The sequence below is a fragment of the Vollenhovia emeryi genome, unplaced genomic scaffold (genome assembly GCF_000949405.1).
Source record: "Vollenhovia emeryi isolate VEMERY1.0 unplaced genomic scaffold, V.emery_V1.0 DF939129.1, whole genome shotgun sequence".
NCBI classification, from domain to species: domain Eukaryota; kingdom Metazoa; phylum Arthropoda; class Insecta; order Hymenoptera; family Formicidae; genus Vollenhovia; species Vollenhovia emeryi.
The window spans coordinates 3,062,873-3,083,157 of NW_011967237.1; the positions used below are offsets into that span (position 1 = coordinate 3,062,873).

The 20,285-nt window shown below is 42.5% G+C and overlaps 1 protein-coding gene across 1 annotated transcript in view; it reads right to left on the bottom strand.

Moving 5' to 3' along the window:
- Window positions 1-20,285, bottom strand: part of LOC105568501 — a 133,818-nt gene that overhangs the window by 26,484 nt on the left and 87,049 nt on the right. The window contains exon 3 of the mRNA XM_012024210.1: window positions 12,238-12,379. Coding sequence (XP_011879600.1) covers window positions 12,238-12,379 — 142 coding nt within the window. The remainder of the gene's footprint in view (window positions 1-12,237; window positions 12,380-20,285) is intronic.

The window sequence follows — 20,285 nt, forward strand, 5'->3', positions numbered from 1 at the left end:
CGTCAGAACGGGGGATACTCCGCGCTGTTATTGTAATCTTTTAAACGAGCCTTCCATCGGCGATTATGTTCCATCTAATTGTGAACATTAAATTAAGTAGCGATCTATTTACGTAATCGATTGTAAGCGTAGCTACGTTCGCAAATTACGCTTTCCTCGACCGTAAATGTACCGGAAGAGCGCAAAGGTGTCGCGGAGGTTCCCGAAATCAGGCAGGGCGCACTGTGTGTTCTGGAGCATTCTTCTCCACCCTTCTTCTCCGCCGCCACAGAGGGCGAAGGTCCTGGCCGTTGGAAAACGCTGACTGAGAAGTAACTGCCCGGCAGTGAGGGACGTCGACGCTTTTTTTATGTGACACAAAGTAGCACTTTACCAAATGACCCGAATCTTTTTAGGGGTGCGACCGGCGTCGTTGACACGGCGCGAAATCGCGAGGGCAAGATCGGGAAAATTCGTTTCCTGGAGATTGGAAGCTACCACAAAGGCCGTGGCGCGCGACGCCCAATTCCCCGGCCTTTCAAACCCTCTCACGTACCCCATTCGCAAATGGACGGCGTTAATTTCATCGTCGAAAGCAATCGCGCTTTCTTGGTCGATTTGAATGGCTCGAACAACGACGACGATTCTCGAGAGCCAGCTCGCTTGCGCGTCAACGAGCGCAAAATAGCAAAGCAAAGGAACAGCCAGTTTCCAACGGTAAAATTGATAAATGATAAGGATTACAAAGGCACCGTAAGAAGCGAGACAAAAACGGGGGAGCGATATCGGCATCTGTAAATCTCACCGCGTCGGCACCCGCTAAGGGTCTCGACGACGTCGTTGGAAAAACGTGGGGCGGAATCGAGTCAATCTCTGGTGGCAAGTGCACCATTCGTTCCGGCGCGTATACGCGCGCAGGTACGCGCCACGATATATCCGGTTTATAAATATTAAACCGAGATCACGGAGGGCTCGGGGGTAGGTATCATAACCTTAAGACGCCGAGCTGCGCATTGAGGAGGGGATCATAGGGGATTTGCGGACCGTATCCTCGTTCCGCGATATTACCCCTTACACCCTTGCGCGCGGACTTACTGCTCGAGCATGCACACAACTCTCTCTCCCTCTCTCTCTCTCTCTCTCTCTCTCGGGCGCGCGCGATATAACTTCGCGGTGTTATCCGCAGCATTATGGCGATGTTGCACGTATGACGCTGTTGAATAATAACGATACGATCGCGACGCGACCGCGTACTTCCGCGGGAGGACGAGGAAGGGCAAACTCAAAGGGGGAGTCGACCCGATTGATTTTCCGATGCGAATTGTCGAACCGCGATGCGGAGGGAGACCGAAAGTTTCTCCATGGCGATTTCTCGAGGGATCGCTGCCGGCGGCGTCTAGGATTATGGCAAGCGTGTCGAGAGTCAATCGGTTGTTGAACGAATTAGAGTCCGCCTCGGGACGCGGATTATATTAATCATGTCACCATCGTGTAACGCGCCATCTCCTACCGCGCTCTTTTATGACTCAGAGGTGGTGTCTGCATGCGATTTTCTTAACAGTTCCTTTGGTTATCGCAAATCTTATCAACTGGACTAATGGCAATTGAAAAGTATTTCAACAAGAATGTTTAAAATATAACATACTTTCGATAACAAAAAATATTTGAATATTGAAAGATATAAATATGTTCAAGTTGAGAAGCTTTCTTTGATATTGACAATTACAAAATCAATGTAAACGATAGATTTAACTTGCAGTGTACAACCTCGAAACTATTCCGAAACGGTTCCGCCATAAATTTATTACCCTTGTAGTGAAATCTGTTTAGTGAAAAATTACGTTGTTAAGTCGTGCGTGTAATGGTTGCGAAAAAGATTTGTAAAATTGGATGTAAAATCCACTGTCTTATATTAGGAGCCTAACTCTTAATAAAAGACTTTCCTCCTTTTATACCCAATATTTATTACTTGTTGAAACAATATCAAATGTCGGGCATGAAATCATAAGAAAACGTTTCGCCTCCGTGTTTCGCTTACATTGCCACCCATCACGAAAAGGGATTGAAGAGCCGTAAGGGAGTAAGTTTACACCCTAGTCGTGCGCACGACTTCTCGTTATTAATTACTCCAAAATCCAGAAGCTGTCAACGAGCCGCGGCTCTGCGGCATACAGCCATGAAAACAACGTCAACATGAATTTCAGAGGCGTACATTCTAAGACGCTAATTGTACAAGATCAATCTAAAGTTTCATTGATTACTTGTCGCTCCTTCTGGCGATAGCGAACAACTTCGTTTCCCAACAGACGACGGAGATTGAAACTAACACAATCTCGATGACACCTGATTATCGGTAACGACATTTATATCCTGAGAATATAAAAGCAGATTATGTGACTTTCGCACGAAGGTTTAGGACGTTCCGATAAATGAGACGTTCAAAAAGAACAGCGCGAGAATAATGGACGGGAAAAAACAAAGGCCGCGAGAAAGAGGAAAAGGACCGAGAAGAAAGATAAGAATTCCTCACCCAATTTACCATAAACTCCGTGATTCCGTCGGCGGAAGAGTAGCCGGATATTACCGGGAAAAGCCAACAAGAAATGTTGGTGGCGCGCTACACGACCGCGAGAAACAAAGAATTTTCGGAAGCTGTGTAAAAAATGAAACTAATAAAGCTGTCTCCTTCTTACGGAAATGTTATATCCCGTACTGGAGAAACAACGGTCTTGAGAGGAGAGATAATCCCCTCGCTGTTGTCTCAATATACTGAAAATGATACAAAATTGAAATTCGTGGATCGTTTCCTTCAATTTGCCACGGACAATTTTATTGTAAGAGAATACGATTCTTCTATTATACGTATAAAAGATTAAATATAATATTTAATATATTATAATATAAAAAATAATAATGTTAAAGCATCTATAATAATTATGTATTTTTCGACATTCTCGTTATTCGCATAATTTTCATCATTTCGAGAAGATGGGAAAAGAGTGTATTCCCCCTTAATTATTGCTCGTTGACACTTCTTTTCGAGAAGAGAGACACCGTAGGGGTAAACCCGATGCTGAGGACATTGTGGTGTACAAATGTCGGACATTTCTACACTGTAATCCTACAGAAATTCTGGTAAATCCTAAAGGAATTCTGGTAAATCCTAAAGGAATTATCTGATTCGTCCATATTCAACCAGAAATTTTTTTCAGTGTAGGCATTTTTGGGCATTAGTGAGTTATTTGGCCTTGCTGAGACAGTATAAATAATCTAAAAAGATAAACAAGATAAAATAAGATAACAAGATAAAGTAATGCCCACTGGGCATTGGTAGACGTTAGTGAACATGATTTTGTTCAGCGGTTTACTCCACGAGAGACACTTAAAAAAAATTTTGGGGCAACGTTCTTGCCCTCGATTACGGATGCGAATTCATGAATGCGCTATTTCGACTTTCCTTTTTCCACCGCCTAGTAGCAGCCCTTCAAGTATCGCGGCACTCCCGCGGGAAAGAAACACCCAGGGTGTCCCCCCGAGTGGGCGTACCTCGTCTCGTGAAATGTGATAATTAAAAAAGTGTGGTCTTTGTCTTCATTTACGCCGACGAAATGAAACGTTTGCATTAAAAATTCAATTAAACGCGTCCAGAGCTTGTGGCGACCTACGCAGTTCGAGTATGAAAATGTGTATCGTTGCGTTTCGCTGGTAGGACAAACAGAAATAGGAAATGGGAAAAAGACACGGGGACCGCGGCGCTAATTTTACACGACATTAGACTGCAGTTTGTGGTGCAGCTCGGTCGTGCGACAGGAGAAATCTGCTGAACTTTGGTTGTAAGCGATTGATTGAAACTTGCAATGGAAACATATTAATTTATAGATTTCCATTAATTTCAATCGGATTTTAGTTTAATAGAGTTTTAATTATAATAATATAGATTAGACCCTGAATTATGAAGATATTTAATGCGAGGAATAAAAATGTATGAAGCCTTCGATCAAGTTTTCGTTACGAAAAAATCCAAAGTTTCGAAGATTAAAGAAACTAGCAGCATCCCTGGGGGCGAGAAGGAGCACCGCATATAATCGCGTCTACTATCGGCTTTTTACGAATCCGCTTCTTCGGTCCACGGTTAAAAATTAAGGATGTTGTACCGTCTAGATCAGCAAGAAGAATGATAAAGGAATTTCCGATGATAAATCATTCCTCGCCGGCAAGGCGGCAAAAATGGCCAGCCACGCAAAAACTTTAAGACGCGTGCGCTTATCCGACGATAAATCAATTTTTCGTCATCGTCGTGGCGACTGTAGCCGGATGCGCGATGGAAAAGGGGACCGAAAGTAGGGGCGGAGTTGAAAAATTAAACAAAAACAATGGGCACGGGCACAATGAGGAAATAAGCACCCATTGATAATGCCGCGAATCACGAGTCCGAGGCAACAATGGGATATCAGAATGGCTATTATACCCGGGTAGACTCAATTATTTTAAGCCACTTTTGTGCCGCGCTAATGAAGCGAACAAAGCCGAATATTAAAGCAACCTCCTATCCGCCATCCCGCTTCGCGCTTATCTTCTGTGTCTCCGACGCCACGCTAGTTTCTTCAATAAGCTTTAACCCACCAACTGGTATTGCCGCCTTAACCTCACCAAGAATAAATTTCAGATAATTCCACGCCGTATCCACACTAATTTATTAGAGTAGAAAATAAGGATACGTGAGATTCCCATTATCTTACGCCATAATCCCACTATTTTAATTACTCATTTATTTCTACGAGGTGCCTAGATTACCGGAACTTTTACATACCATTTCTAGCTATCTTGCCAAACGGTCAAAATTGTATTTTATTTTATTTTCAAGTTTTATCCTCACGATTCTACCTTCTATTCCAACTTCTATTCCACCTTCTCTCTTCTATCGAGAAGCGAAATCTGTTTTCCATTTCAGAGTTATCGAGAGAATAATTTCATTCGCGACCTAAGCCAAAGCCATCGCGTTAACGTCTATAAATTCTCCCGGGACGCGAATGAAACATCCGCACTCGCTTCGCGATGCCGTTCATCCGGGAATAAAACACAAGCAAAGCGGTCTCTCCGAACTCATGACTTTTACAAGAATGCCGTCGATATCGCGTCCGATCCAGGCAATACCAGGTATTGCCCCGAGTCGTGTGAAAAATTCTTTGACGAGTAATCCCGCGACGACAAAAGTACTGACACTCGATACTATTCCAAGAGTCTCGCTGCGAAAATCCCCCGAAGGCGACGAAAGGATTTCTCAGGCGAAAACAACCAGCTTTTTCCGTTTCGCCGGAATTAATCGACGTTGCTTGATACAGAAGCCGCAGGTGTAAAGTGCGTTACGACTCCTAACACGGGAAGTACACGTACATATAAAGATGATCATCGACATATTTTTATGTTATTTCTTTTGCAGCTCGAAATAATATTCGGAAACTCTCTTCAAATTGAGAGACGAAAAGATTTTCATTGACCTAACTGACTTCTAATCAAGCTTTTCTTAGTTGATATTGACCAGCCAGTGTTCGGTTAAAGGGATGCTGGAGTGGTTTGACTTACCGACAAAATAATACCAGACTAGATTGTGAACTGCATAGTAGAATATTTTCATATAAAAAAGATTGAGGTTTGAAGTCTAATTCGTATCGCATTATGTATTTCTACACGCCGTACTGCTCTTTTTCTCTTCTTCTAGACTTGGATTTCTGGACTTGCGTTTATTAGAAGTAATCTTTTTTCTAGGCTATTAATCTTAGTTCTAATTGCACGACATTGTTCTTATATGTTGTCCCTAGAGTATGCTGGTCTCATTTTGCATATAGTTATTGTAAAATTCTTGTATCGAACATATATTGTCGTCAAGTGTACCAAAAATTAGTAAACATTTTTTTTTCGTTTTTAATATAAAGTCGACCAGCATAGTCTAGATTTTGCTACGTACTTTAATTCCGTAAAAGAGTTTTGCATTTCTATAAAGCCAATTACAAGATTATTTCTAACAAAGAATATTGATAAAACAAACGGCTTTAGGATCCCTTTAATGTCGACTAAAAAAGCTTGATTATTGTTATCTATTACTGGCAACTTAAAAGAGATTTCTATGTTTAACTGACTTCTCCTTTTGACATAAAGACGCCTTTCCTAAAAGAGATGCAAAATACTCCAGAAGCGGCAAGTCTAAAGTGATCCTTTATGCATTGGAAATCAAATCTTATGTACAAGTATTTATAATTTTCGTCATAGAGATGAAGACATTGCACTCTCTTTATAGTGGAAAACATGATGATCGAGTCGCATGACGGCATAACTCCATCTCATATGTCGACGTCGGAACGCGCCTCCCCGTGTAACCACAGGAAAATCTTGTTAATTAGAGTTTCGGAGCGAAGCGCGAGACGTAAGATCAGCGAGAGGAGACTGAGAAGAGAAGCGAGAACAAGAGAGTTTCTTCCGTGGAATTCCGCAGACGTGACTTTAGCGTCAAAAGGAAGAATAGCTGTCGCACATTTCCTCCTTTTCTGCTCGCCATAGGGAAATTACATCCTCTTTAAAAACAGAAGGTACTTTTCCATGGAATGAAAGTACATACATACATATATATATATATGTGTATGTAGATGCATATATATGTATGTATACATAGTTTCTAAAAGTGCGCAACATGTTTTGCACTCTCGAGCTACTTAATTTCTTCGGTTTCAGAAATATTAATGTAAAAATGTCTCTTACCCGTGGAAAGTCTCTTTTCTTATTTTCTTTCCTCTCGCGACTATTTTTATTTGTCAAGAAAACTCGACAAAACTAATTAATATTGCATTACATTTGATTATCCTCGTACGGAATATGCCCGTGACGAAGATAAAAGAAAAATATTTCCACGACTCGAGCGATTGAATAATAAAACAGAAGAGGAGCGGGATAAAAGAGCCGGCCAGCGAAAAGGCGCGGGAGGAACGGCGAACGAAGGTACAAGTCGCGAAATCCAAGATTTAACCCCATGCGCCGGTCGAGGCGACGAAACGCAACCCCTCAGTTCACTGATATGATAAACACCCGAAATGACAGCGACATCCGCCCTTTTCCTCGCCCTTTCCTCAGTCCTTCTTGGCCCTTCGAGTTAATCACGTCAGGCGGACGAACCCTCTGATTAAAACGGCCCTGCGCGTCTCTTCTTATTGTTATTAGAGAAGGCGAATGCAGGGCACTTCGAGAGAACGGTCGGGAGAGACACTATAAGCCGCCATTGTACATATATTATAATACGTAGATACTATACGTCTGTACGCGAATACGCAAGACCGTTCTGATTGTCAGAATTTTCGGGGTTATTAAACGCTGACGAGTCGGGGAAATAGTCGCACGCACAAGTCGTTCCTTAATTAACTCTTGCATCTCATGGATAATCGCGTATTTGTACGCATAGTCGAGAATTTTGTTACGCATTTATATTTAAAACTAAATGATCATTGACACTTTGACTGTCACATCTTCCATATCTGGATGGCGCATAAATTTCCCGAAAGAGCCCATTACCTGTTTATGGATGACGGTTTTATTTACTCGTTTTAAAATGAAGTTTTACTGAACATTTAAAACATTAAAGAAACAATAAAATGTTGAAATATTATACTAGATTGATTAAGCTCAATGCGGAAAGTTGAGACGGTTAAGGTGTGTTTAATAAAAGTGACATTTTTCGATAATTGTTGCTTTTAACTATTAATATAATACAGTTTTAATTTGAAAATATGTTATAGTTTTGCATAAATACTTATATTACTAACAGCAAATCCGTACATTAAAACTAGGTTGGCAACGCATTTCGCTATGATTTAGTAAATACGAGTTTGCTGCGCGTTAAAGATTTCAATGTAAATACTTAACGGGGCCATTATCGAGGTGATTACGCGTGAAGCACGGTAGCGAGTGTGTCTCGAATAATTTAAGATTTGGCGAACGATTTTTCCTCCTGTTGCCGGGCCGCAGTCGGGTATTCGGTGTCGCACATCCACGCGCGCGCTCTCTTATTAAATCAGAAAATTCATTAAGGCCGAGGTTTGGATTACGCTCGAAGGCTTGGTGCTTAGCGAGAGGGTGGACTCCCCATTGCCGTGGGCAGCGACGGGAAGATCGTAAGGATTTAAAGCCGGTCGTAACGAGGCGACCCACGTAACAAATTACAAATAGTGTCGTTGGCTCCTGACGAAGCGCCGGTAACTACGTACGTCGTAGCGACGAAGAAACGACTTCTTTCGAGCTCGCGGCGACCCACCGACCGCGCTGGCAAGAAGATCGAGATATCGAGTTCCTTCTGGAGCAAGGAAGGTCCGAAGAACCGAGATCCGGTTGCGCGCCCAACGATCTATCCTCGGAGCGACCAATCATGCTAATAAACCCGCCGGGCATAAGTAATGCGGAACGATCGTAAATCTTGGCGATGTCGATGAATGCACGCGCCAATATCGATACCGGGGAAAAGGCAAGCGGTGAGAAAATGGTCGGAGAGTCTTTCGTCGGTGCTTAATTATAGAAACAGATCTTTCTATTATCGTCGACTGCAATGCCGCGTGGACCGTCTCTGTTCAGCCGTTCGCGACACATTTGTCTTTACGGGCGGTTTGATATCGGTAGAAAATTATCAAATATTTCAAAAGACAGTGGACCCTCGAGAAAATATATTCAACAAATCAATTTATTTAATAGTCACATTGAGTATTTATTTTCGCAAAAATATAGGAGAAATCTGTTTAGGAGCTTAGTCTCGATCATCTTTAGAAATGTTGTGCAATAATAGCAAACGTTTGACGTATTGTTTAATCTGAAAGGCGTCCCGTGGTTTTTAAAATCTGACAATGAGTTCAACGCTTGCTGAGATCTGACTTGCAAAACCGTCAATTCGTTGTGCAGCGATAATTCGCGTTGCTGCACCTCACGCCACTCTTCCAAAGAGACGAAAGGGCTCGTCGCGTGCTATCGCGCACAGGTGTGCACACGGTCGGCGCAACAAGCTGCACGCGAAGAAACACGCAACTGAGACATTACATAACGTCTGTGATGAGGCAAAAAGAAGGGCCGGGGAGGAGGCGCTGCGCGCGGAGCAGCGGAAGAAGGATGGACGAAAGAAGGGCGGAAAGAAATGGAAATAATGAGTTCGCACGACGCGACCGGGACCTGCCCCGACGCGTTATAAAACGAGTCCTACCCGCCGGCAATGATTGCTGCCTTGCACGGGCTAATAGCACCCGCGAACGTAACGAAGGGTTATGCGGATCACGAGTTTGTTATTGGCTCGCTTAATGACCCGTCCGCTCGTTCTACCTGTCTGATGCGCGCCACGCCGAGCCGCCAACGACATAACCGGTCACCGCATATGGAGTGCCGGTGTAACCCGAATTTACACATGGAAGAGATACACGTGAAGATATACAAATGGATTATCCGCGATGACTTCCTTTTTCGAGCCTATCAGCATCATTAATCATCAAAAAATTAGACAACTACTTTATACGAGATGTGCAGCAACTGTCAAATAAATTCTGCTCGAGAAAACAACTGGCACCCAAACTCAGCAAATTAAATCATAAATCAAAGCTCTCTTTGGACAATGAGGTACTACTATATAAATCTGTGATTAAGCCAATATGGACCTATAGAATACAACTATGGGGTTCAACCGCGCGAACTCTAACATCGAAGTCCTTGAGATTTACTTGAAATTTGATAGTTTTATTTAAATAGAATATTTACTTCATTTAAAAAATAATTTTAAGTAAATCTATTTACTTAGTTTAAAAAAAATTTTTGTCAGTGTATAAATTATTTGTAAATTATGTGGAATGAAGAAATAATTTGTGTCATTCTCCTTTTGTGCTTGCGTATTTCTTAATTAGAGACTGTACAAAATCTGTATTCATTGAATAATGTGTAATTCAATGAAAAAGTAAACAGGAAGTATATAATGCATTGGAAATGAAAAGACTCTTGAATCATACACGACTCTTTTCTCGCTCGCTCACTAATGAGACACGTATCGAAAAGCAATGTAGAAAGTAATCTGGAAAAGAGAGTATCTTAATGCGGTAATTGAATATTGAGTTTCTTTGTCATTTGTTCGCCACTTTTGTATTTACATTTCGCGAAAGGAATCTAGGTCGGGTGCAAATGAGATGCGCCAAGTTGACTGCGAGTCAGTCCTTAGGCTTTAAAGCCTCACGAAACATTTCAATGGCTCGGTTGCAACCCTAATAAGGCACTTGACCTGGCGCGCGTGTGATTTATTTCCGCGATATTCATAACGTCAGCAACATCGACACGTTACACCTTAATGGAGCATAAGATTCCACCCGACGGAATAGCAAACTCTGGATTGTTATTCAAGATCCTTTATAAAAAATTGAATACTCCAAAACTAACATAAGGCTGCATTCGGAAACGTCATTCGAGTGCCCTCATTTTATCTTTTTTGCTCACTGAATGGTAAACAAGGATGTATGAAATTCCGTGATAAAGCTTTCGTGGATTGATCAAGGATCAATCTTGGCTGTAAGAATGAAAAGGAAACCAAATCTTTGCAACTACGGAGCAGCATTCTTTACTGAACAATTTAAGTTTTTGACAGTTGAAATAATCATAAGTATGAATAAACTCTGAGCTTCAGTGTATAACTGAAGGAAACGGATTTGTGAATTAGGTGTTTATGGCCAAGGGGAGGGGGTTAAAGGTTAGAAAGAGAAAGCCAGAACCTTCGAATGTCGGCGTATGTTCCGCTCATTCTTTCACGTTGATACAAATAATGAATAGTTTACCTCATAATTGCTCCGCCATCGCTCGTTGCATCTCAGGTTCCTTCGTTCACGAAGCACACATTCCACTCAGGTTCCTTCGTTCACGATGCACTCACAAAGTACACATTCGCGCGAAAACAAGGATAACTATACGATTGTGCAGTAATAAGCAAATTATACTCGAAGCGATTCAATGCGACGATACGAGATGTATCCGAATACGAATATCGTTTGAAGAAACAATTATCGTCCGTTGTTATCGCAATGAAGAAGTGATTTCAAGTTAGCTAGCGCTTTGATTGTTGGACGCACAAATTTCATGTGTGAATCGCGCGAGATATCCGTGTTGCCGGTTAACCGAGCATCGATAGCGTAATCGCGAGAATTCAGCGATCACGCGATGATATCGATCGCTGATTATTCACAGAGAGCGATCGCGGTTTCTTCCCGTACTTGTCACGACCGCGTATCAAGGAAGAACAATACGATACACGGAGCGGCGCGGGCCGCTAACCGACCCGTTCGACCGTCGCCGCGTGAATGACAGGCACAATGAAAATAGACTGTTTTTGACCGAAGTGTTTACGGCGCTACGTCATTTCTTGGAACCGGAGCTCGGCGTTCGACGCCCGAAATTCCAATTCCCGCGATTGATCAACTTCAATAATCGAAACGAAATTTTAAACAAAGAATAAAATGATACACTGAGACACTCGAGTGACGTTTCCGAACGCAGCTTAAGGCGCATCGAACGTGAGTCTACCGTGAAACGATCTCGTCTTGTACAAATTCGGAAAGTCTAAACTTGAAACTATTCTAATATATTAATTCTTCATTTAGGATTAAAAAACAGGATTTTATTTATTCGTTCGTTGACACTGCGGATTCTATCGTAGTGGGAACGTGTCGACTTTCAAACGCTACTTGTCACAAAATCGAAAAGTCGTTTGAAGCGAAATCCGTCGTAAGCTCCTTTCGAAGCGTCGTAAAAATTTGTCGACAGCTTGCCGCAGCCGTATTCCAGATCGACCGACGGGTTACGCGATATCGTAAAGACATTTTCCTTCACGGGGCGTACAGTGAAAATTCCAGGGCGCTATCGCCCGATGCCCTGCGAGATCCCGCGGCCGTATATCGCGCGCACAGCCCTCGGGCTCTCTAGCCAGAAATCGCAGAAATAGTCCGGACAAGTTAGAAACTCGCCGCGTTTCGACTTCCGTGCAGTGGCGCGGATGTAGTGTGTGCGCGCATTCCTGCCCAATAAATTAATCACGAAACTTTCCCAATGTGGAAGTCCGCCGCAAACTAATTTGTTGGCCGGCTCGGAAAGTACGCGCGCCTAAACCGCCCCACGTGTATGTGCGCGCGCGAGCGCGAGAGAAGATAATGGGTACGGACGGGCGCACGTGCGCGGGTCCGGCGCATAATCATTGCATTTATATTCACTCACCATCGATATTAGACGAGGATTGATCCACGCCTGCTGCATGTTATCGTCGAGGTACCGTTTCGCTATCCGGGCGATGTTCTCTTGCGGCTCTTTCTTCGACGCGACCGATACGGTGGGCGGGACGACGACGTTGGCATTGTTCCTGAGACAGAAACGGATTAACATGAGCATCGATCAGGCCGGGATTTCGTGAGCGCCTCGTAGAAAGCGAGCGCAGCCGCGATTATTACTGTGCTACATGATAATTGGAACGATGCGGGGGAGGATATTTTCGAGCGAAGGCTCGGGTAGGCAGAACCCGGAGAGCGAGCGAAGAAGAGATACGTACACTGATAAAAAAATATATCTTGATAAAAAAAAATATTACTTTACTCAAGAAAATTATTCTGAATTTACTGAATGTAATACATAGATTTACTTGAAATTTGATATTTTTATTTAAATAGAATAAATATTTACTTCAGTAAAAAAAATAATATTAAGTAAATCTTTTTACTTAGTTAAAAAAATTTTTTTGTTAGTGTAGCCTTGACTGGTAGACATACGGTGCACCTCTAAGAACTTATGGCGAGTTCAACTCATTGTCAGTAAACGACCAAGAATTAAAAAACAATCATTAAAAAAAATACATTATACACGCCCAGAAAAAAGTTTGTTTGAATTTTAAACTTATTAGACTTTTGTTTAATTTCGAAGAAATGATTTCTTTACCTTTATCAAAATTTTATTTGATTGAGACTGGAATTTCCAAGAGAATTCATATCTATTTCTTCAAATCTAGCAAATATTTTAACAGAAGTACATAAAAATTTAGTAGATTCAAAGAAATATTATTTCAACGTATCTTATCTGTTTAATCTAACTAAATCTTTTTTCTGGGTGTACAATATTTCTTCGTTTTATGTTAGAATTCCAATAATAAACAATACTGAGAATCTTTTCTTCGCCAGTGATTAGTTGAAATAAAATAATGAAATAATAAAACTATACCGTGCTAATTTGTGAGATTACCACCATTTGTCTACTTTGTATGGATGTCACTTTAGAAAATAGGCGGTACCACGATCATAATCGTAGTTGGCATGTAGTTTGCTGGAACATTTCGGTGAACGATGTCAGGTCACTTGTTCACGCATGAAATTCTCGGCATGCGTAGAATAACTTCAAAGTCGGAGCACGTATGTCTCTTCTCGGGAAGAGAACATTCGCGTACGACTGAAACGAGGTCTTCGATTTGCTTAAAGTACGTCAGAACGTGCCTGAATTTCATGTCATTGTAACGCGTACAACACACACCAGTCTATGCATCTTCGACGCGATGCACTTATAGTAATAACGTCCGTTAATCCTTCGCGCGCTTCTAACATTGTAAACTCTGCTTAGTACGAACATGTTTATCATATGTAATATTTTATAAGCGCTCCAAAAATATATCTTCGAAATTAGAATTGTTCATTACACCGAGTATATGAAATTAAAAATGCAGACTCTTTGAGAAATGCGAGAAATATTTTGCATAGATAAAAATTGCGTAAAAAAATACGCGTGCGTGCATAAACTTGTTATAAATAATTCTGTCGAGTGTCTACAATATGCGCCGCACGGTATAAAACCCTTAATAAATAACTTAAAACTTCTGTTTCATAATCGTTGAACAATCGGCTCATTTGTTTCTCGCTGGCAGAGGAGCCGCTTGATAGCGGAGGCTAAATTAATTACAAATCGCGCGATCGACAGCACGAAAATCTGGATAATGACGAAGCCGCGCGGCGTTAAACGCTATTATTTAGCCGGATGAGTTATTAATATGAACGACATTTGACGGAGAATAGCAGTCTAAATGCAGAATGGGTGATGCGGGTGTGTATGGGGCATTGTGGGGCAAGAGGCCACGAAATTAACGGTCTCCTGTGCCGTACGGCGATGTATCAAACCGAATCTATTGTGCAAGCGCCACACCATTGCCACCGTCACCGGCCATCACCGGCCGCCAGATTGCACGTTGCACGACGTAGAAACAGCTCGGAATGAGGAGGAGAGGGTCGATACGATACGTATCTCCCCGGCTACGAGGGATCATTATAACGTTGCAGAGCCGCAACTGTTTATCGACGTCTTGATTGGATTAACGCAACCATGTCCGGCGCGCCAGAAAGAATGCATTCCCGCATTTTTAAGGCCATTAATTCTGTACAAACTTAAATCATCGCTAACGAGAAACAAATGAAATTATTGATAAAATAGATAGCTATACAAAAATTGCAATCGACAAATTATTCCCAGTCTTAATAAAATGAACGACTGCAAAAATACGTAAACAATTTAAATATTCGGTTTGTTATCGAATTCGATGTAAGAACGAGGGTGTAGTTTATGCATTTTCGAGCACTTATACAGTGACAAAGTATTGTAAAAATGTACAGAAAAGAGAAATAATATAGAAATCACTAATGCTTCATGTAGCACTTGTACACGGAAAGAAAAATGCAGCTGCCGGAACTAAAAACTGCATGTGGCAACTAAATTTCAGTTGTAAAATATGGGCCGCTAGTATTTAGTTGCGATAGCTAAATATTCTACTACCTATTGCATTAAGTGCGACAGCAAACCGTTTACTGTGATTCAGAGATTTATAGTTGTGATAGCAAAATATTTTTTGCAAACCATGATTAGCTACGGTAGCGAAAGTTTTCTTTTCAGCGTAAGATTTAGGAAGATGCAGTCGTCAGGGAATTTCCTCCTAATAATTTCTTACGGCTGTAAGACGCTATTACTCACCATACACGCATGCATTCTAATGACGCGAAGCGCGCTTCGGCGTAGGCCACAGACAGTGACTGAATTCCCCATCGTGCGTTCACAATTATCCCATTAATCCCCAGACGGGTTACGCTGTGTGTAGACTTTTTAACTTCCTCGCGACGTCTTCGAAGCTTACGCGCATCCCGTATGCGGCATTGCCTCATGTAAAATTAATTATCCGCCTATCCCGCGGCAGGTTGCACCGAAATTTACGTCCGCCGTTCGTTCCTGCCAGGGTTGGCTCGAGAAACAGCCCGGCGGAACATTCGATCCACGCCGCATATCTAAGCAATCTCGTGCCAGAGCTTTTGTATCACGATTCTCATAAAACAAATTAAGTTGAACACTTTTTTCGCGCTGTGTTGCATCCGCCAGTTAAAGCCTTGAAACGCACTTTTGTCAAACACACAAGCACTGTGTACACTAGACAAAATGTCTATACTAGGCATCACTGATGCCTTCCCATATAAATTTGCCCACATATCAACCCATTTATGCAATTTTCGTATACATACATGGAAAATGTATTCTATATGTGCCTAACTTCATATGGAAAGACATCAGATTTTCTCCGAGGAAAATTTAGTTCGAAAAATAGTTCAGAGACGCTCAAAATGGTTTCGGAATGTGGCCATCGAGTAAAAAATTCCTCGGAGAAGAAGATTTTAGAACGTAACCCTGAATCTAAACGCACGGTCCTAAACTCATTAAAAAAACAATGTTGCAACCATAGACATAGCAAATATAGACTGAGCGTCCCATTGAATAAGCTGAAGCTTGTGAAAAGAGAAAGAGAGAAGATTTAAGAAGACTTTCTGTCTCTGTCTTACACCATCGTAAAAGAAAAGAATCGCGCCTGCATAGTACTACAGGCGTGATTCTCCCTTGTCACGCTGGTGAAAGAAGAGAAAGAAAGTCTTCTTAAATCTTCTCTGTCTCCCTCTTCGCAAGCTTTTGCTTATTCAATGGGACGCTCAGTCTATATTTACTATGTCTATGGTTGCAACCATTCTATTCATCACTGTACAAAGAAGTCATGACGATCGAGACGCTCGAAATATCGAGAATTCGTATTATATACTTGTTCCCTTTTATCATAGTAAATTGTTATCGTACTTAATGGAGGCCATTTTTCCTCAGGAATCACGCTGTCCTCTCCTGTTTTCAGCGGATCCCGTAAAGCGCGGCCCCGCGTGCACAATGCACGCCTGTGAATAATCGCGCGCCCGCGCGCGCGCGTGTGTATGTACAAACATTACGAAACACGCGTTCGCATTCAATGGAGAGGTTCCTCGGAGCTCGAAGCGCGCGTTTAAACGACGCGCGGCGTGACTGCGAAGCGAGCGGGGACCGAGACGCGGATACGCCGTGGATATCCCATAAGTGAATTATGAGAGTTTATCGCGACTCCGTCGCCCCGTGCCTGCTGTCGTGGCGCAGCTGCTGGTTCAGGCCTCCCCAGCGAGTTAAATTATTGCCGGGATCCCCCGAAACCGTCTAAATTATTGGTCCCGGCTACGGATCAGCACCTCGAACACCTTAAAGACGCGAACGCCTCCGTCCGGAGTACATACAGTCTCGAATGCCGAGCAATTTGCCCGGTTGCGTACGATTATACCAGCCATTCTCCTTTCGCGGAGCAGGTCTACCTTGTCGAAGTAAAGATATGGGCGCATTTTTTTCCCCAAGCAGTTTTCTCTTCTTCAGCAGTGATTAACAAAGCTAAGTTTGCGGATGAAAAGTGCGGACCAAACGTACAGTTTAATATTTTACTTCTCAGCAATACGAAGCAATGAAAAGTCAAATGACATTTTAACCGGTGAAAAAATCGAGATATTACTTTTGATAATTATTTCGTTAGTTTTAAAAAATTTCCCCTTATATGAAAATAAGAAAGAGAAAATAAGATAGAATATGTATTGTGTGGTCTTCATATGAAACGGTGCACTTCGTTTATGAAAAGTCATATAAGCAGCACCCAATTACAATTAACTGGCATTAAATTTGGATTTTGGACATGCATGAAATATAATTAATAATTGTTAGCTTATTTAAACTAATTTACATATGTAAAGATCACGTAATACTTTTGCGGGAATTTAAAGAGACGCTTTCGCAACGGGCGATCGATCGTTTCTTTCGTATTTATCCGCATCAACTCGACGACGCGAATATATCCGGGACGGTCAGCGAAGGTGGAACGTGGTATTTCCTATTCTCCTCGTATAAGGCGCAACGAGGTAAGTGTGGGAGTTAATAACGCGGAGGATGAAAAAGTAGCCATCTGCGAGGCGAGCGTGAGACGCGAGTAAAGGAGGAGCGGTATAAAGAGAGACGACCAGCGGATACGACGAGAGAGGATCGGACGACCACAGCAAGGAAGATAATCTGCAGGACTACGCATACACTTCCTTTTGCTCGTCTCCGCGAGTTTTACGAAACCTCCTCGGCGGGACCGGAGGAGACGCGACCAACGGACGAAATCCAACGCCGAGCCGAGGCGAACCGCGCCGTTACGCTCGCTCTAAATCTCCGTAAATGCGTCGCGGTCGCCCGGCAGCCCTCGTCCCCCGTGTTTTCTCTCTGCAGGTGTATCCCCCTATACAAACCTCTCGAGACGGTTCTCACGAAAATCCGCGCCGGCCGCTCGCTGAATGAAAATTCACGGTAGACTTGAGAAACTTACTTCGTCTCGCGAGCAATGGAGCGGGCAATGGAAACGAAAACGTATGGCGCGTTCCGCGATGCCGAAAACAACGCCTCCGCCGCGTCGCCGAGACGATTTGGAGAAATTGCGAATGTTTTTAAATAATACGAGGAAAGTCTAACTTGGGACAAATTCGTCCCATGCACGGGGAATGTCTTACCTCCCCAGGTTCACAAGTCGATGATCAAATCGATATCGATCATGATTTTTCGGACCGTTTAATTTCGTCACTAGATTCTTCATTGATTTCGTAAAAAGATCCGTATAATTCTTTGTCGATATCTTATTGACGTATAGTCAACGTCTATATATCGGATGAAATGTAGTTGCCGATAAAATTTGATCGAAAAACCGATCATATTTTTCATCAGATATATTCGTTTGTTATTATGTCATTGGATTATCCGATTATATTTAATCGGACATTTTTCTCAGTGTAGATATCATATTCAAGTCGAGTCGATAGATGAAGTTGTTTGATTCTACTTCAATATGATATCAATTGAAATATGACTAGATCGTGGAGCTTTACAGAATATTTTCCAGATATCGTAACGAAATCTTCTAAATATCACCTTGATTAGTGATTTGCACATGATCTCAATTCGATTTCAATACGACACTCACCAGATTCTTCATCGACTTGCGAACCCGAGTTTCGACGTGTTAATTTAATAAAAATGCGTGTAAACTTCAACGCGCGATCAATGCATGTATTTTCATTTCGTTGCGTTCCGTTTCGTTCAATCGTTTGTTTCGTCACCGCGTTTTACTACCTGCAGCATAAGAGGTGAAAGCAACGGACACCCGAATTTTCGTTCAGACTGCGGCTCATCCCGCCGGAACTCGCGGCAAAGTCAGAAGCCAATGGAGGCAACCTTGTCGCACTTTATGAGTACCCGAACGATAAACTCGATAATTTAATGAGTATTCTCGCTGTCCTTGCACTGTCGTTAAGTCAGCAGATTGCTACTAACGCAGCAGGCATCAACTCGTGTACGGATCTTAGGTGACCGTTTTCTTTAGGTGACTGAGAATGTTTTCGAATGTTTTCCAATGTTTTATGTTCGTCATTAATCTTCGCAAGACATTAACATGATTTTCTCCTTCAAAGAAGAATCACGTTTCTGTCATTTTATTCAAGTCTCGAGGAATAAAAGGATTAAACGAAAGAGACGGGAAGTTATTATATAGGAGCATCGAGTGTTAAAAGTAAACTAAATGGGTACAAATAAAGAATAAATAACCCTGTAACAATACTTTCATCGTCCTTATCAAAAAAGTGCCGTCGGTAGCAGAATAATTGCCATAAATCACTGCACGAGTCACGACTCATGCCACTGATCGGTACACACGACCTGAAAATTACACTAGAAAATTTCACGCCTCGACTGTTGCCTCGTCGCACGGTTGCAGACGCGAATAACAACGTTTCTCTCGGTCCACGATCCCGAGATAAAACTGGCAGCTACCGACTACTAGGTGTTGAAGAAAAGGGGAACGACACACACCTAGGTAACATTCTTGCCGTTTCATGAGCGATAAAGCGCCGGCCGCGCCGCGTAAAACGTAAATCCGACTATTTAGTGGGAGTAAAATCGATCGACGGGGGCCTCTCTCGATCTTCCGCGGTCCTGCTTTAGGTATCTTCCGAACCGGTCATTTCCCGGCGAGACGCTATAGATTACCGGTCGTTACCTACATAACCCGCGATTGGCGAACGATGCGCCAACGATCTTCGGAGGATCCGGGGAATCGATCCGCGTCAGCCCTGAAATCTGCTATGCGATCAACACTTTTCTAGCGAATTTTTTCCTCGTAAAAGTTCAAGGATAAGCGCGTTAATATTATCGTAGCTTCGACAGTCCTGTTCGAGGGGGAAACCGCTGAGGGCATTGTGGTGTACAGATTTGCGGCATTACTGGGCATTTTTGGGCATTAGCTTGGGCATTAAGCCTTGCTGGGGCATTATGAAGATAAAATAAGATAATAAAATAAAGTAATGCCCACTGGGCATTAGTGGGCATTGGTGTACAAGATTTTGGGTCAGCGGTTTCCGCCTCGGTCCTGTCCAACCACCTTCTTGTAGACACGATGTCCCAAAGTTCGCACACGTGTTGTCATCGCAGCAAGATTTTTTAGACAATTTGAACACGTTCCTATCACATTTTTCCTCTTGGATGGTCAGGTTTGTTTATCACAAATTTTTTTATGTTTCGGTATTTCAATAAAACGCGCAGTTTTCAATCCGTCGATATAATACTGACTCTAAAAAAAAAACAAGTGCATTCTTGACATTGCGTACAATCGATATCCGTTGCTGCAAACAGTTCCGATTATGCTGCGGCACGCATACGCGCGGCTTATATCCCGTGTTACGACGCTTGATTCGCATTTATAAGCAAAGATGCACTTTCGTCCGCAATATCTGGCGGATATATGCAGTGGATACAAGGATCCTTGCACACAAAGACCTGGGCAAGGATCTAGCAACGATTTGATACCTTGTCCTCATATGTACCGTGTTTATGAGCGATTC